Source organism: Solenopsis invicta, chromosome 13 (assembly GCF_016802725.1).
Source record: "Solenopsis invicta isolate M01_SB chromosome 13, UNIL_Sinv_3.0, whole genome shotgun sequence".
NCBI classification, from domain to species: Eukaryota; Metazoa; Arthropoda; class Insecta; order Hymenoptera; family Formicidae; genus Solenopsis; species Solenopsis invicta.
Genome location: NC_052676.1, coordinates 8,265,460 through 8,285,707, shown reverse-complemented (window position 1 = coordinate 8,285,707; position 20,248 = coordinate 8,265,460). Strand labels below are relative to the sequence as shown.

The 20,248-nt window shown below is 30.4% G+C and overlaps 1 protein-coding gene across 1 annotated transcript; it reads left to right on the top strand.

Moving 5' to 3' along the window:
- The first annotated feature begins 735 nt into the window (after positions 1–735).
- Positions 736–2,078, top strand: LOC120359445. The gene is made up of 5 exons (XM_039456918.1): positions 736–948; positions 1,153–1,338; positions 1,613–1,730; positions 1,835–1,918; positions 1,999–2,078. The coding sequence occupies exons 1-5, from the start codon at positions 748–750 to the stop codon at positions 2,076–2,078; spliced, it is 669 nt and encodes a 222-aa protein (XP_039312852.1). The 5' UTR covers positions 736–747.
- Positions 2,079–20,248: the final 18,170 nt, after the last annotated feature.

The following is a 20,248-nucleotide window of genomic DNA, read 5'->3' as shown; positions in this document are numbered from 1 at the left end:
GTGAAGTTAATTCTTGATCACTATACGAATTAACGTAGGAAAACTAATCGCATACGAATACTAGAGCGTTGTTGCCAAATCTTTATGAAATGAATGAACCAATGAAATACTAGCTTTAGTTATTCTTGTTGATACATAAGAAATCTGTTGAAAAAAAAAACATTATAACCTGTAAATTAATTTCCTATTAGTCATTATTTCGGAGATAAAAATTTAAGAAGAAAACTACACGATTAAATTATTTAGATTGTATTGTAACCTTAAAAAAAGGTTACACATATCGTTTACATTTACGTTTAAGTAGAAATTGAAAATTAAATTTCATTGCCTATTAAATATTTGTATTGCATACAAAATATTGAAATCGTTATAATATAAGGTAATTATAAAAAATTATTTCATTATTTCATTAATTATTTATTTAAATTTACTTTTCATTGAATTTTATACTTCCTGCTACGATATTTACAAATTACCCAGATAGCACACAGCATTCAAAAAGAATTCATTTTGAAATGCAAAAAGAATTCTTTTCCTAACTTTTTTTTCTTTTTCAGAAAAAGAATTCTTTTTGCATTTCAAAATAAACTCAGTATTGGTGACATAAATCTGAATTTTTTTTTTAAATCTTTTTGAATTCTCTGTGCTATCTGGGTAAGTAATAATTTTTTATATCTGTATTTTTAATTTATATATATATATATATATATATATATATATATATACACACACACACATATATAAAAGATGGCTGAAAAACGAGTAGGAAATATATCAAATGGACAAAGAAAAATTCTTATTGAATTTCTGAATAATCATCCGGAATTAGTGTCGGCAAAATTTACATCAACATTTTCATATAAAGATGCTCAAAAACTATGGTGTGAAATTACTAATATATTAAATGCCCTTCCTGGAGCTAAAAAGACTTGGGAGCAATGGCGAAAGGTAAATATATGCGGTAACTTTATTTATATATATATATATATATATATATATATATAAAATAAAAATATGTATAAAATAAAAATAATACATAAAATATATATAAAATACATATTATACACAAAATAATACATAAACGTAATCTGTGTAGTTTTTATATGATAAACTTTACTTTTGATCAATTAATTTTTTTTTGTAATCTTATAGACTTGGCATGACATGAAAAACAAAGTAAAAGGAAAGAAAGCAGATATCAATCGAAGTTTAAAAAAAACTGGAGGAGGTCCACCATCAGAAATAAACATGACAATGATAGACAACGATGTAGCTAATTTGATTGGACCTACTACTATATACGGTGATGCTACAGTTGACGAATCTATTGCTGAATTTGTAAATATCTGAGTATAGGATACACTTTATAAAAAATTGATTTTAGATAGTGTAAAACTCTGACGGGTTATTTGAATGACCGCCTTTGGCCTTGTGGTGCGGTTCCATGGACGGATATGGTTACGCCATACGCGAAAAGTATCCGTCCAATATGGGACCGTACCATTAGGCTCAATAGTCGATGTCTAAGCATGGGCGCGAAATACGAATTTGAATTGTAGTTTGATGGAAATCTTACAATAGTTTGCCTTACAAAATTAATTTCTTTTTCTAGAATTTTGAAAACACTGAAAATACCGAAATTGAAAATACATTGGGTTTTAAAGAGAACAATTCAGATATATCAACTGCATCAATAAATAATAATATATTAAAGGATATTACGTATAAAAATAAATTTTTTTATTTACTTATTTGTAATTTAAATTTTTATTTTACAAGTATTATTTTTAGATGTTTATGATATTTCTTGTATCAACTTTTATTTATTTTGTAGGAAATGTTGACTTAAATACAAAAAAATGTGTTCAAGTAAAGTCATCAATTAATTGCAACAAAGAGCTATTAATATCTAAATCACGTCAGTATATTTATATCTAGTTCTAAAGTCAAATATTTTTCAAAAATAACTTTTTAATGAAAAATGTTGATCTTTTACAGAATCAGTGGAAAAATGTTCCAATTCGTATAAAAATTATGAGAATAACTTTAACCAGGAATGTTTTAAAAAAAAAATATGATAAAAAATGAAAAATTTCTTATAATTATGGAATTGTTCTGAAAAATTATACATTTTTTTATTTTTTGTTAGAAAAATGTAAGAAAATATTAGACAATCTGAAGAATTTTAAATAATTTCACATGCGATCATTTTAAGGAATTGTGAGATTTCTTACTTCATATTTTTTTGCAAAAGTGTGAAAAAATATTAAATAATCTGATAGATTTTTCATAATTTATAATAGGATCGTTCTGATCGAAATAATACATTTTATGTTTTTGTGAAAAAATTTGAGACAAATTTTTCACAAGTTCACATAATTACTTGCGAATTGTTGATATAAGAAATTATGAGAAATTTTATAGAAAATGATGAAAAAAGCTTTTATCAGGGAAAACTGTGCATACTTCATTATTACTCATTTACATTTATTACTCAGATTACTACTCTCATTTATTAATTAGATTAATAAATAAAAGTAGTAAATAGAAACGTAGAATAAAACATTAAATACATTTCATATTTATAACATTTTTTATTACAACTTCTTAATACTTGTAATTCTTTGTATTTAAATATTATTTTTGAAGTATTTTTAATTTAAAGAACTTTAGAAATAATATTAAAATGTAATGAAAAATAATAAAAGCTAAAAATAATAACGTGGACTTCTATACCACCTTTGAGGTTTCACGATTGGCGCGTTAGGTTTCTTTAAAGTGGACCTTCGCCTCAAGCCATATTATACCACATTTTAAACCTATTTTTTCGTACATAGAGCTTAAACAGATATATTGAAGTCATATTGCGTAAGAACACACGCAGATGAAAAGTTACATCTACGTGTGATCGTGCGCAACATGATAACAATTTATCATATTTTTAAAGCAAGTGCTCTGCAAAATGACTTGCTCCCCTCTCCTCACAAAGTTGAGCCTTTTTCAAGATTGCTTCGCGAACCCGGCGCAAGATCTGTGAACTTATTGCACGGCAAGCATTAACAATTCTGTCCTTCAAATCTTGAACGCTTTCGGGTCGCGTTGCCTACACTGCTGTTTAACATGACCCCACAGAAAAAAATTAAGTGGTGTAAAGTCTGGTGAACGCGGCGGCCATTCATGAGGACCATGAAGGCCGATCCAATGGTTACCGAACTTTCTATTCAATAACTCTCTTGTCGCTTTGACGGTGTATGCAGGATGGCTATCCTGCTAGAACCACATATCAATACGTGATTCCAGTGTCACCTCATCCACCAAGTCGACAAATTGGTCTTCTAGAAAATTTCAGTAAACTTCGCCATCGACCTTACCATCAAAAAAGTGTGGCCCAATGATGTGGTCTCCAAGAATTCCCGCCCAAACGTTTACCGACCATCTCACTTGGGTATGTGCTTGCTGCATCCAGTGAGGATTCTTAATGGCTCTAATGTTTTCTTACATTTTTTCCAACAAGAAATAAAAAATTTATAATTTTTCAGAACAATTTCATAATTATGAGAAATTTTTCATATTTTATCATATTTTTCTTGAACTCTCACTGTTTAAAGTTTTTCTCATAAAACTTTTATACAAATTGGAACATTTTTCAGAAATATAATTAGAAATACTTAAAAAGTCTACATCTTCTCTTAAAACTTTTCATACATTTGAATTCTGAAATATTCTGAGATTTCTCATTTCACAATTTTTAAAAAATACTTCTTTAACTTTTTAGATTTTATAACGTTTTATAAAAAATTATACAGATGTTCCGAAAAATAATATAAAAAAAATCTAAGAAAAATTTTTACCAGGGGCCTGTACACCCATGGAATTTGATTCTGTCCATGGGGAATTTTTTCAAATTAAGAAGTTGCTATCTTTTTATATACTTACAGTTTATAATTAACGTAACGATCAATAAGCTCTAGTCGTAACATTATTCATAAACTGCGAGTATGTAGAAAGTGATGACTTCTCAGTTTAGAAAATTTTTTCATGGACAGAATCAAACACGCTGGGTGTACACCTATGGAATTTGATTCTGTCCTAGAGGAAATTTTCCAAATTGAGAAGTCACCACTTTCTACATACTTGCAGTTCATGATTAATGTAACGACTAGAGCTTATTGGTCGTTACGTTAATCATGAACTGTAAGTATGTAGAAAGATAGCGACTTCTCAGTTTGGAAAATTTCCCCATGGACAGAATCAAAGTCCTTGGGTGTACGTGTACAAATTTTGCTTAGCGCACATAAACGATAGCAAGCAGATCAATGACTGTGCCCAACAATAGTTGATAGGTCTTCTCGCAGATGACAAAATAATTGAAAAACGAAGACAGATCTATGCGTTGGACAAAGAGCAATAATCTGGTCTCGCTCGAAAAATAATCTGCAGTATCGACGTCGAAAGAGTTCTCCGGTTACTTTAGCATCCTCTTAAGAAATAAAGATTTTTTGTTTCTGTCTTTGTTTTGCATAAAGTAAAACGTAGTACATGAGACAAAGACAGACAATAACAAGGAATCCTCGTTTTTCAAGGAAAAACTATGAATATGGTTGTAAGTGCATTCTTCAATATCTACACGACGGACATGCGACATCGGCAAGAAACTGCAGTACTATTTAAACAGCCAAACAAGTTGCACCAACATCTGTAATGTGCAGTCGGTATGCCCCAGTTAGAATTACTATAGGCCGGTATTTTTAGTCAAGTTATATAACGTAGCTCTAGTGGCGCAGCAGTCAATTTGAAGAACGATGTCATTATCGACTATGAAACAAAATTTGTAATTGTTAACACAAATATTTGAACTGTACATTATTAAATGTTTGATTTTTTTAGATCAATGCTTTATAAATAAGTAAATACATACTTATATTGCAATATCATATTATTACAAAATTTTTTTGTTATTTCGGCTGGGGCGCAACGGTGTGCCACCTTACCGGTGGCACACAAACTGGCTCCGACTATTCCCAGCAAACGAGAAATAATTGAAAAATATTTAGAATTATTAAATGGAACAAAATTAAATCCAGTTTTTGGATTTTTTGAATCCGTTTTCTATTCGTAATCCATTTGAATCAATAATTACGGATTGGCTATTTGCTTTCTGTATCTTATTCAATATACATAAAAGTAAAACGTGCGACCTATTCATTTGAATCCGTAATTGTGGATTGGTTATTTGTTTTTGATATCATATTCAATATTCAATGCAATAAATTATATTTAACTACCTTAACAGCAGAATCATCTATATGTCAACTGTAAATCGACTTTTCTAAGTCAGGCTTTCGGAGTTAACTGCAAGTCGACTTTGCATAAACGTCTGCAGACGTCCTTTAAATATTGATTTTACGACGTTTAGAAAAAGGCATGCTGTCCTGTAGTCCTGTGTGCATCATGTATTGTTGAGAAACATAAATATTCATATCAATAGACAAAATAGATCCATATATGAAGAAACCTTGATCTACATCCCAATGAGCAAACAATATTTTTTAATTGGTTTTTTAATAAAAATTTTTTCATATTTAATTTAATTATTGTATTATATTGATATATATTTTCTAATTGCATTCTTATTTAAACAAATAACAGAAAAGTTGTTCCAGACGCTATTCTGCATTTGTGAAATTAGTGAAAAATCTATAATTTTATATTTGTTTATATAAATAATATGCTTTAATTATACATATTTCATTTTTTCGATAACCTATATTGACCTGATCTAACAATTATACATACTTTATACATATCAGTATAAAGTATTCACAGGTCATCATGAGGGATTAGTTCGCAGCCATCACGGAAGTCAAGCAACGTTCACCGGAGTCGCAACTTGGATGAGTGACCGCTTGAAAATTTCCGGAAAAAATTCCTAAGAAATTGATTCTTTTTTTTTGTAAAAATTGTTTTTGAAACTATTACAAAAATGTTGTTTTGCTCACGTAGATTCCATTTAAATAATTTACGTAAAAAAAATGCAATGAATTATATTTAATTAGGGATATAGGAAACGTATTCAATGTGTTCAGTTTCTATAAAATTCAATACTTTTTTGCGGATTCAGAAACATGATTCATATGGATTTATCCAATCCAATCATTTCTCGTTTGCTGGGTTTTCTCAGGTCTACTTTGTGTACACTCAATATGCACTTGTGAGGTGTATCGAGCCCAGACGAACACGCGGCACCATTAAGGAACTGAATTATTTGAATAGCCAAACACAAAAGTTGCACCGACACCTGAAATGTGCAACCGGTGTGCTCCAGCCGAAATTGCTATTAGTTATTATCTCTGTCGGTAATCACACCTGGATAATAACATTAAATTGTAGTTTTTTAATAAAAATTGAGAATTTTTTGGTTATAAATACATAAACATATTATATCTGCAAAACATCAAAATAATAATATTTCATAAAATTAGTACATAAAATTAATAAATTATACTATCAGATTTTTATTTTTTAATATCTTAAATTTTAATAGTCACGCAAACCGTTTGGTCTGCAGTCTTTAATAGTATCTTGTCAATGTTACTATCAATGAACTAGGATTTTTACCCTTTGACAAAAATTACTGACATTCATGTTCAATCGGCTTAAAATTTAATGTATGAATGTCGGTTATGCCTGTGGCTGCTCAACTAGCTCGTGCAGGAATCGGTTAAGCAGAAACCTACGTCGCATCAATAGAAACAAATACAATAGTGATTTTGGCTGGGGCGCACCAATTGCCCAGAGCTCAGATGGTTATATCTGGGTTCTGAAATGTGCAATCGGTGCGTCCCAGCTGGAATCGCTCTAAGTGGTGGTAATTGAAACTGAAATTATCGATTTTGTATAGAAATTTGTTACTTTTAACAAATGAACTGTAATCTACATACTGAAAGGCTAAATCCAATAGAAAGAGAAGAGACAAATGCGGGACGAGAGAGAAAGTAAATAAATACATTTTCGTATCTTTCTATTAAAAGATAGATGGGATATTTTTAAGTAATTACAAATCAACTAGACAAAAAGAGAGATGTACCTTGACAACTATCTCTTTTTTTCTACATACTCGATTCAAGCCCAGCCTTGAGCATGGCAATTAGCCTTTCCGTATAGATTACAGTTTATTGCTTTTAACACAAATATTTCAATAATTAGTGGTGGACAGTATTTCAAATGCATGTATTTAAAATATTTAAATGCATTCTGTATTTTATAATCATGTATATTTATTGAGAGCGTTTTATATTTAAACAGTTTTTTTGAGAATATTTTGTACTTTGATTTCTATTTGTAAGTACTTACCTAACGGAATATGATATCATACGATTATTCTGTTTTTATAATACAAAATGTACGAATAAAATCTATAATATATTCTGAATATTTTTATAACAGAATATTATTTTTCTCTATAAAGTATTATTTTTCGTATGTTGCCAGAATATGTTAAAAATATTATAAGTACATTTCGTTAATTATTTATATTAATTTTTTTATATTTAAAAATGTTTTTATATTTAATTATTATATCATATTGACTTTTTTCTAGTTATATTCTTATTTACACCAAGTACAGAAGAATTATTTTAGATGTAATTCCGTATTTGTAAAAATCAGTAAAACAAATTATAATTTTATATATAAATTTATATAAATAATATGCTTTATATAAATATGCTTTAAGTATACATATACATATATTTTATCTTTTCGATAACATATATTGATCTGATCTATCAGTGATATACATGTATTTTAATACAAAGTGTTCACAGATTATCACTAGCAATCAATTAGCAAAAGTTGCAGAGGTCAAGCATTGTTTGGTATGGTTACAACTTGGATAGGTTATCACTCAGAAATTTCCAAAAAAATTCCTAAGGGAGAGAAAAGAATTTTTTTTTGCGAAAAATGTTTTTTATATTGTTACAAAAATATGTTGCTTTTACTGGGAAAATACTATGAAAATTTTGTATAATATTATAAATATTATACTATAATATTATAAATATTACTAGGATGTTCTTAGTATATACTTCGAATCACTGTACAGTGTAAATAGGGATTTGCACAGTATATGATTCTTGGAGCATGCACGCTCTTATTATTGTTCATAACTTCTTTATTTGTACAAGTTTTACATTAAAACCTTTTTTCTATATTTTAAACGTTATAAAAAATTGTTTAAGATTAAAAAGAAATTGATTCCTTTGAAAGTTGTAAAGGTAATCTCTTTAAAACTATATTCTCGTGTGATAATTTATCCATTTTCATATTTTTTGGTATTCTTTCTTTTTAATTTAACTTGTATTATTTTTTTTTCTGATTGAATACCGATACATATAAAACATAATTCGCTTATGAAACAAAATTAAAAAAATTTCAATTTATGTCGACTTTCTGTCGAATCGCAATATACCCACTAACCACAGCCGCTTGACTCTCATTTGCACCCATTTGTTACTTTATTCTTTTATTGTATTATATTTGTCTATTATGTTACCGATTATTTTGAGACATTATTTCTTAAGACACTCGAATGCTGTTGCCACAAATAGCCGTTAAAGCAATAGTAATTACTTCACATTCTTATTTTGTAATTCTCATTGACTTATTCACGAATACTGCCTTTGACAAATTTCGTCGGCCAATTTTATTATATGTCATTATAACACTTAACATAGCTTTAAATGCCACCTCTTTTTCGCAAAGAGCAGGTTAGCTCTCATCCGGACAGAAATGGCCATCCTGCGCGAAACAACACTGGGCGGTACCCAATAGTATGTCAAGACGCTAAATTATTCATGACCGAGACGAATGAGTTAATAAGCTGTAGTACGAGCCCAGGTCGCGGCAGAGATGAGTGATCGTAAATGTAAATCAGCCAGAGCTACGGATACTCAGCTTCGTAACACGAAAGGGGCGCGGTGACGGCGTCCGACGACCGCGCCGGCTACCTCCGCACTCTGTCCATCCTTCTTCGTAACGTTCCTCTTTTGCGCTCTCCGCTTCCGTAAATATATTTATTTCAAAATCCGCTCGCATCATGCTCCCGCAAGCAAACCGCATATTATTCAAGCTGAGAGCTGGTACGATTCACACATATTAAATTCTGTAAGGATCGCATAGCGATTTCTTCGTCTACTCGCTCCAAATTTATTTCCGTAAACTTATTGAGCCATAGCGAATAAAGAATGAATATTGTTTTATATAAAAGAGAAGAATGATTAGCGGAAAGGTTGAAATTTAATAAGAATAATAAGTTTGAAATTCGGACCAATGAAAATGTCAAACATAAATATGAGACGACTTGTTTTAGTTTTTTGAATCCCAATTTGATGATTACATTTAGTTTTAGATTGTTACAAGGTTTATACATACAATAAAAGAAAACGAGATACTGGCCCGGCTGAGAGTTTATGAAAAGTTGGTGACAGCAACAAATGGCCAAATAACGTCCGCTGTTTTGTACCTTTCATTTCAAGCTTATCTTACTTATTAGATTTTTATTCAAAAATATTAGCAACCTTCGCATATTAAAGTTTCATATGAAATAAGTCACTCATACGGAAATCACACATTACGAAAAGGATGAAAAATAGGACTTTAACCTGAAAAATAACGGTGTTCCCAACATTTTTGATGAAAACTAATAACACCATCGTGTTCAATAGGTTAAAGATTTACTATGTTTTTTACGTTTTTTATTCGCAAAAAAACGGTCCTTTCTAATATTGCTTTTTTCATAAGATTAAACAAGCGTGCAGGTTTTTTTAATGAGTCTTCGAAATATTAATCAAAGCTTATAATTTTATCTTTATACTTATTCTATATTCAGAAAAAAATTAATATTTATACAAAAAAGTATATAAAAATCTTTGTTAAATGAATTTGTAAAATTTTGTAAATATCAAATAAAGTAGTTGCTTTAAATGATATTTTCTTTTTTATCTTTATCACTATTAATATTGTACAACATAATAAGTGTGTATAAAATATTATAGGTGAATAGAGTATAAATGTATAAACTTCAGCAACAATCAAATAAGTCAAAACAATTATTTTCTTTTTTTTTATTTATGTAAATCATTTATAAAATTAGCATGGTGCGGAACATGCTAATGATTGCTATATCTCTTTTCACAAATTATCGTTTTCCATTTATTAAAATATATGTTTAAATATAATTCTCTTTAATCTTGATTCAAGAATAATCACTTTTTACTTCATGATTGTTGTTTTCAAGAATTAAAATAAATCTATCGTAAAAAAAGGAAGAAAAAGGAATTATAACTTTTAATTTAAAGTAGTTTTTCGAAAATTTTCCGCAATTATATAACTTCGCAAATCATAGACTTTTATCGAATCATTCTATTTGTCTATTCTTTGTACAATTAATTGAGTAATTTCTCTTGTAAAACAGCATTTGCTCAGCAATGCTGCGGAATGTAAGTGCGTTACACATTTCCTATTACATGAGCTGTGTTGCGTCCGGTTCGAGTTTTTGGGAATAAAAAGAACAAAAGCCAGTACCCGATGAATTCAGTGCTGGTGGCCGCGATATTGGACCAATAAAGGACCTACTCTAAAGCGGTGAGGTTGTGTTATTTCTTTCAGGAGATTTTGCCACAAAGTGAACGCGCCGCTATTCCATATACAGCCGCTTAATGTGTCCAATTGTTGTTATTTCCTTTGCTAACTGTTAAATTTGTTTCTATAGGTTTAACTACGAGCGAAATTGAATTAGTTCTCGGCAAACAAACGATTACTCGAATAAATTGTCCAAAGGTCAAGCTGTCAAAATGTATTTAGAGATAAAAGTGAGATATTAACTTAGATAACTGATTAGTTACAATACACTTGTCGAATTGTTATAGTTGTACAATTATTCATTCTGTAATACTTATTAGTTCAGTTTGTTAGAAAGGTTCAAAGACTTTATCGAGAAAAATGTTGAGGTTGTAATACTGCAAATTTATTCGATTGGTCGAAAGACTGGAGCATGAAGCACAAAGGGGTCCACGTTTAAATAAGAAGTAAGTCCCACCCACCGGAAGGTGGTCGGGTATATTCTCGTGTTTCATTGTATTTTTCAGCTTTGACTACCGGAGAGAGACGGTTTCCACATTATTTTCTTGCTTCCGCCATGATGGCTGCCTTGAGCGAAAAACTTTCCGGAAGTCAAACCACCTCATACTGGCTCGATTTAACTCGAGACATAAAAGCTCATTCAGCTTGTTAACTTCATGGAAGTTATTTTCACGAAATTGTGATCTAAACGCAAAAAATCGAGTGGCGACTGAATCCTCTTTGTCTTTCATCTCTCATTATTTATTAATATATGACATCAGCTTGAATAGTCAAATACAACACATAAACATTGATTCAAGGTTTCAAACGTTATTTCGACGTTGAAAAGAAATTGTATAAACGTCTAACGTTTGTCCAATTAATGTCTTACAGACGTTACCGTTTAATGTTCTGAAACATTGTTCAATACTGATTTAATTTTTCACTGTATAGGCAATATAGATTTCATATGCATTGTACTGTTAAATGCATTCAACAAAACAAATGTGTAAAATTAGCCTTAAATTGTTGACAAAAATTTTAACTAAAAAATCCCGCATTAATTTCACGAGAAAAATGGCTTGAATTAGATTGACTGAAACTGATTACGTTATCGAAATAATTGCTGTTTTCTTTAAAAACTCTTGAGAATTTCAAAATGTTATTTTGACACAGGCAATATTAAGAATTTGCCAAAAATGATGATTTGTTTGATACTGTTTCAATGTTGCAATAACATCAAAACAACATTCAATATTTCTTAATATAAACTTAACATTCAATATTTTTACGTCTCAGTATTGTTTTTTCAATGTTCCATATAGGACAGTAAAGACACATTCGGTGCATTTATAGTATTCTTTGAATTTTTATTTCATCCCTTCTTTGCTAAGCTCCAAACTGGAAGATTAAGTCGAATTTGATCTCGGTAACTTAAACAAATTCGCCAGGATAAACTGCTAAACAGTTAAGGGTCTTCCGCTGACAAGATATTTGATGAGGGTCCGGCGAAAACAAAAGAAATAAACTTATGTACGCGGGATGGGGAAGGCGAGTAGCCATGAACGCGATAAAAGCCTTTAACCACCCTTTCGAAGTGTCCTTCACGAAAGTACGCTCGTTTGTCCCTCAACCCTCATTCACGAGCTTACGTCGCGACAGCAACCAAACATGTTTAGGCAAACGAGCGTTTTCAGCTCGGTGTATCGTCCCGCATCCCCCGACTGGTAAGAAAGATTGCTGATGGATCGTGAGAGAAGCAATGCGTAATTAAGTTTACGTGTTTCTGTTTGCGAAAGAAAGTGCAAATCTGCTTAAAATATGAAACGTTTTGAAACTTGAAAATTTTCAATAGCCAATAGCAATAATTAATTTCAATAGTAAAAGTTGGCTTGAAATAATTAGAACTTTAAATTGTTGGGAACTTAGATTACTTTACAAACTTACAAAGAACATTAACTAATAAAGTCGTAAATATTTACGTTAGGATAAAGATTAATCTATTTGCAATTTGATGTATTATAATTGTTCAATAACATCAGTATTTAAAATTTACTGCTGTGATTTCTTTACATATGTGTGTGTGTGTATGTATGTATAATAAATGTGTATATAAATACATATAATATATATTATATAAATATAGAGGAAGGACGGTTATCGTAGAATATATTTGGAGTGGTAATATCTCGTATAATTTTAAGAGCACGTTGAATTCTAAGAGCAATGTTTGTTAGCGTTAATTCTGTTATAATATTGTAATAATTTTGCATTTCATGAATCTATTGCATAAAAAAATTCAACTTATCTTTGTTATTACTGATGACGAAAAATTCAATACAGTAATCTTATTGCGATCGCAATAATAACCGCGTGGGCTCGCATTGGCAAATTAATTTGAGTTATTCTTTAGTTTTTGTTTTAATATTTAATAATAGTTTTCCAATTACTCAGACTATCTTATAAATTGACATGCATCTTTCTGAATATCATTATCGCTTAGAAAAGAGATTGCAGCTGTTATTGTCAAACGCCCTATGTATTTTGATTATACTATTTCCACTGAAGAGGATTCAGATTCAGGATCAAAGCATTACACTTATAAAAATATTTTATTATAATTTATGTAAAAACGTTGTTTCTTCTTCGCCGTTTGGTTTAGTAACCGCGGGGGACATTATTTTATTTTACTTAATTCTTTTGCTTTTCCTTCTTCGTATATGATGAAAGTGACTGCTAATGTTTTTGCATTTGTAATAAATAGGAATGTTCGCAATAAATTTGATAAATTGAAATTTGGAGCGTTTATCATTTACAAGTAGCACTGCGAACGTAAATCGGACACTATTATAGGAATTCTATTAAATGCTTGGAATATTGTACAATATATCGGTATATTTTCACAACTTTCACGGTCCGCACATTGAATAGTACCTAGAAATGCAGAATGTACATAGTTTACGGCATGGAACTTAAGTACCTGGATACTGGAAATTCCGAGCGCTATTTATATATAGATATGTATAAAGAGGTTTTAACGCTCGTAGTTTTGGACGGCGGTAATTGCAAAAGCTTGCAACGTTATACTCTTATAACCGCGCATTTGCATCCGCGCGCAGCGAGGAGGGATGTTCGCCGTGAGCATCATCCGTTTATTTACGTAACTCGCTTTAACAGAATTTACTGCAACGCGATACCGCCATGCGTTACGCTGGTAATTGAGCCGCGCGAGAGGAAAAGCGGAGAAGCGGAGGTAAGCGGACAAGGTAATGGCCGCGAGATTACGAGAGAGAGCCCTTCCCCGTTTCCTCCCGATCCCGGGTCATTCCTCGAATTTCCTTCAGCGGCGTAGACGCTGGGATAACAATTTGCAAGGGACGCAAACGCGCCAGATGCCCGCAAGGGTCTGAGGAACGTTTCGGATGGGAATCGATTCTCTGCACGCGGAGTCTGGAAGACCGCTCGCAGAATCTAGGATACTGCATTCAGCCTTCATAATGGCGGCGAAGTTAATAGACCGAACGAGATTCATCGATTGATCGCCATTCTAGGTCCTTTGATCCTTTTAACTCCGCTTCGAACGCAGAGGCTTAATTGTTAACGTCCTGCGATTACGTTTGACTATCAGTTTTAATTAGCCTCTAACAATTTGTTATGCTGATGCTTTTATACAAGTAATTCTTAAACAAAAAGAAATTTAAGACGTTTGTTTTATATTTCCTAAAGTGCTTTGCATTTTTAAATACAGGTCAAAGTTGAGAAAAAGATATATGAAAAGTTTGAAAATTTAAGAAATGCTTAGAGATATTTTATTAAAATTAAATGTATGTTATTTATAGTTTTTAATTTTAATTTTTTATTTTAAGGTGAGAATTTATTGTTAAATCTTGAAAATATGCTTTTTATTTCATAATTTTAAAATATGAGGTTAGAATATGTTTGTTAATCAATTTCTTAAAAATATGTTTCTAAATAAATTTTATGAAATTCGCCGTATTGAGAGTGACATAAGCAATTTTTCGATCTATGATCTCAGAAACAAAATTAGTTGCATAAAACAACACAAGAGGCAATTTCGTAGAGTTTTAGTTTGGGATTAAAAAAAAATGATAAAACTCTTAATAAAAGATTAGTGGTGTATCATTCTTGCATTAAACGACTTAATTCGGCGGATCTTAAAGTCGTTCTGGTTTACCAATTATACGCAGTAACTTTTTGATTACTTTTCGTATGTATTACTTTTACAGGTTTAGAAATCCTGTTCCAGAAATAAAGTATACGCATTAATACACGTTTGCCAATATAAACTTTACGCAGAAAACAAAAAGAAATTTTTTATTTGGATCTTTTTCTATCTTCTCTTAGACCAATATTTGCTTGATATAAAAACTCTGTAATACATACTTACGAAATTGGAGTTTGTAGACATGTACAATAGATTACACGAAGAAATAAATCAAGTTTTTAGAATTAGATTTAGACGCCTAGTCGATACAAAAAGCTTGTACGAAAAATTCGTATATATGCGTGCGATATTGACATAGTAGTCCGTAGCGGCGTATTGATATTTCGTAAATCATACATATGTAAATCGTATGTGTATAAGTCACTGTTCAATCGATAAAGTTGGCGACTTAATGATCTTAAGGGTGAGTTTCAGCGGCTGAACAACAACTTACATACATAGAAAAGAAGAGAGTAATATGGCACCCATTTTAATTTTATTGTATAACTTTGTTTATGATCAATATTTTGTATTGAAACTCGAATATAAACGAATGAAACGATCATATTAGTCAAAGTGTTATTTGACAGATTCTAGACTTATAGAGGTCGATTCTGTAACCATAACGATGTTGTTATGATATCATTGCGCAGCTATTACTTGATACAAAAAATCTGCGCAACAATACCATAACGACATCGTTAAGGTTACAGAATCGATCTCATAAAATAATAAAATATTTATTACTTTGGGCGTGATTGATAAAAATATGACGCATTGCATAATCGGTGGAAGAGAAAAAGTGATGATAATATGGCTAGCCCAAAAATAACTTTTTAAAAATCAGTTTAGTTTAAAATAAACAGAAATTTTGTTGCAAAATTACTTATATATATTTTTAATTTTCCATCGTTTAAATTTTTTTTTATTTATAATTTTCCTGCGTTCAAAGACTTTAGAGATTATTAGAAATATCATTAGAAATATCATAGAATAGCACGATGTATTAAGCTATCTGTCATCTATATCTTATGTGACAAGTGATTTGAGAAATTAGATAGATATCATCTCGAAAAGGTGTTTTCGTAAAAACAATCAATTACGATTATCCACTTTAAACAAAAGATCTAAAGAAACTGAGGCAACAGTTACTCTCGTACTATTGTGAACTCAAATTTATTGCAATGGCTATTGAACTTGTTAAGAATGTAAGCCACCCTTTGAGAACAAAAGAATATCATCCACATAACTACAGTATAATATTAATTAAAAATTTAACGTATTTAAAATGTTCTCCTTTAGATCTTGCATTACGATGTTAACAATAACGGAGGACTAATATGGTAGTGCCAAACGTTTGTATACAATTCTGTTAAATATAAAATGTGACGAAACAAATCTTAATGCCGTAATATGATAAATTTTGTCACGGGTACCCTTGTGGAACGTAATAAATTTCTATCTTTTCTTGGTTTTATGGCAAAATTTAGCAAAACGTTAGTAAATAAGAATGTTACGATTAAACGAGACAAGTATCTTTGGGTTTTTATCGCTAAGCCGGAGATTACCGGTAATGAGTTCACATTGTGAAAATGGATTACGAACTAAATTTTCACTGTTTACAATTTTATAAACTTGAAAACTTAATGCTTCGAAAAATTGGCGTGTTAATTGTAAATAAGGTAATTGTCTAAATAAAGTAAAATGGAAACTTCATTTGTTCTATTTCCATTGAACTTCTTCGAAGGTATAGAAGGCACAATTTGGGACTGTATCTAAAGAGCTGGTTTATTGAGATGCGAGAAGGAAACCGATTGTTCATGGAGATTCCAGAATGGAGAGCGCCCGAAGGATTCTCCAGTATCCCGATGGTTAGCACCTACTTCCGTAATAGCGCTCTAACAAGGAAATATCATTGTGTAATACGTTTGAAGCTACTCCGGATAGAACTAAATGTGATTAGAGGCTCCAGCTATTCGAATAATCATACTGTACCATTTTTTGCGATCTTGATCCAATTTCCTCGATTATTTGAAACTCTCGAATTGGACGAAATCTCTGATAAACTTACCAGTAAACTCTGATTCGATGTAGTCCTGATTGTTAATTCAGCCGCTCAATTCCCTGAACTTAGTTACAGAACATAAATTAAGACTCTGGGAAGTCGCCGGCTATATTGCTCGATCGTTAGTGAATCATGCAATAGAAATCACAAATCAATAATAATTAAAAGGAGCAAGTCATGTAACGCGCTGAAAATTAGATGACTCTTCAAAGTTACCTTTTTGGGGGGGGGGAGGGGAAATCATTCAACTCTTAAAAAATTTTTGAGATGTTATTATAATATTGAACTAATAAAACAGTTCGACATAAAAATAATCTATAATTTATACACAAAAATTATTTTATTAAGAATGTTATTTCGACGCGTCGCCGCGTCATCCTTAAAGTTGCTTGCTAGCAACGTAGCGCCGGTTGTATTCATCCGAAATAAAAGACCAAAGTAATTTCTTTTTCTAGGGTTTACTTTTACCTATTGTTAAAGAGACTAATGCGAAATTGTAAAAGTAATGATACATAAGAGAAGGATATCGATATTTACAAAAAATTTTCGTATTAACTATGCAATAAAAGTAAATTATTTAAACAATACAATTATAAATATAGGTTCAGTTTATAAGGAAAATATTTATTTAAACGTGCGCATAGATGGAGCTCAATCAAATTTTTGCATTTCATGAAAAAGTAATGCTATTGAAATCACAGAAACGATTTGTTTTGCTCTAAATAAAGGTGATGGTGATTCATAAAACGTGAAAAAAAATAATATTAGTGGTTTCAGAATAGCGATTTTATTTTGTAGCACGACAGCATTCGACTAGATGCGGCATGTCGTTTATACTTTGAACTGCAAAATTCTTCTTCATGCGCGTTTTTTCCAAACTTATGTTAGCCCCGTAGTTCCGGTCGCCCCAATATCATCTGACTAATATACATTCTAAGATAGTAAAAGGTCGGAAAAAGTTTTAAAAATTCTATTGATTTAAAACTGCCAAGTTTTTCTTGTAGAAGTAGTTATCAACTACCGATACACGGAGCAAAGTCATAAAAAATAATAAAAATAATTTTAAACAATATTAAATCTCTGTTTAATTTTTGGTAAATAAGCTTTGATTTTTATGACTAAAGGTACCAAATTAATTTATATATTTAATATTAACATTTCTGCCAATATTGCAATAAAACGGTATATTCTTTTTCCTATAGCATCGGCTTCTCTCTGAGTTTTGAGAAGATATCATTCGATGGATTTATCAACGAAGGATTGGAAAACACGATGCGGTGCAGCAAAGATCCTGAAGCCTTATATGGATGTGGAAGATTCCATCATAAAATATCTCGTTTCCCGACAGAAAAATATGCGTTTTTATTTAATATTTATTTTATGGATTGCATTTCAAGCTATTATATTTGTTACACATATGTCGAACAATAATTACGTAAGAATTATGTATCATTCCTATTTTCTGCCATAAATAATAATTGTACAATTAGGGCTGAAAAAGAATGAAATAAAAGATATTTTGGCATCGTACCGTTCGTATTATTTCATTTATGTTAAATTAATGTAATTTACTGATTTTGAAAATATATTTTTTAGTGTATTTTATATATACTGTAATATAATGTAAATGAATAATTTAATTCATTACAATGTAAAAAAATGTAGTAGGAAGGACGGTGGTCGTGGAATATATCTGGAGTCGTGAAATATCATAATATTATGATAATTCGTGTTAAATTCTAAGACCAACCATTACATAAAATTACGTTACGGTCTATTTTGACATTATAGGATGGTCATTAGTGTTTCGCTGTGTTCTTATAAAGACCGAATTTCAGTTTTGCAGGTAGCAGAAATTTTTACAAGTGTATATTCTGTATGTAATTTGGAGAAATGTGTTTATTACATATTAATTTCTTAACTTTAGTCTAACTCGAAAACCTAAAATGTGAATTTTAAATAATATTATTGAATTTAATGTGTATCTTAATGTGTGTATGAATTCGGCAAATAAAATCATATTATATGTGGACTGTAATTGTAGAATATGTTCGTCCGCCATGTGCATCTCTCTCTTATGATTTTAAAATTAATCTCCTGTAGATATTTTGTAATGTTTATTGAATAAAAAGAAAATATTTCAAAAGTTTCAAGTTTTACTTAAAAAACTTTTAAAGCCAAAAATTACTTAAAAAAAAGTTTTTAAAGTTTTATAAAATGTATTTTACATAATGTTCGTAAAACCTTGTTTCGTGGCACTTATTTCTATAAAATTTACTAGAAATCATTAATTAAATAAAAGACCCTTTCAAGATTAGTTGTTAGTATTTCACGATTTCCTTGCTGTTCCACTATTTCCTTTTTTTCCTCTTCAATAAATTGTAAATTACGTTAACATTCTGTGTGCCAGATGAACTTCTACCTATAAGGTAATGGGTGGAATCTATGGCTAACAAACTGATGTTGGTTAAAAATGGAGTGTTAATATTTATTAAATTATTGTAAAGAAAGGAACAATACAACCCCTTCCTTTTTTTCTGTATATATATATACAATACAACCCCTTCCTTTTTTTCTGTATATATATAAGATGATCCACTTTAATCATTCTATTAGAATATTTCAAAACGTTTAAGTTTAAATTAAAAATATTTCAGACAAGTGCTCAGTTATTAAGGGAAAAAATGACCTTGGATGGTTGACTTTAAGAAAATATCCTGAAATTCAAATCAAGATCCTCAAACTTTTGTTAGAATTAAAACTCTCACTTTTTTTTTATTTTATACTTATGTAACTAACTTTAAAATCTTTTCAAAACGCTACAACAAAGTATTTTTTCTTTAAGTACTTTACAAACTACGTGGTTTGATAGTTAACAAGTCAACGTTTAATCAATTATATTAAATCAATTAATTTTGAGATAAAGAAGGTTGACATACTATACTCAACTTCAGGTCAAACTCACTCTGAAATTTTAAATACATTTTTATTTTAATTCTACTCTTAGCGCTACTCAGAAACAACTACGGCGTGGGTGTAATTTTATATTCTTTTTGAAGTGCTTTATTTACATGAGTTTTTCTTGCCACATACGATGGACTGCTATACTAACGTAAATTATCCTTGATTCTCACTATAGACTATTATATTAATGTGAGTTACATTAACGTGAATCCCCTTAGACTTCACGATTCATTCTGGATCTATTGCAGATATTCAAAAACATTTCGGTTTTCTGGAATGCAATTCTTCGTTAAAAATGTCTGACAGTTTGTTACAACACATCCTTTGATACGTTTTTACGAGTTGCTCGAATTTTATTGATCATGCCTTCCCTA

What these genes read in the sequence shown, in the direction of transcription:
- LOC120359445 (XM_039456918.1), top strand. Translation starts at nt 748, where the DNA reads ATGGCTGAAAAACGAGTAGGAAATATATCAAATGGACAAAGAAAAATT. An exon ending in CTTGGGAGCAATGGCGAAAG is followed by an intron (nt 949 to 1,152) that starts GTAAATATATGC and finishes GTAATCTTATAG; the next exon opens with ACTTGGCATGACATGAAAAA. An exon ending in AAAGGATATTACGTATAAAA is followed by an intron (nt 1,731 to 1,834) that starts ATAAATTTTTTT and finishes TTTATTTTGTAG; the next exon opens with GAAATGTTGACTTAAATACA.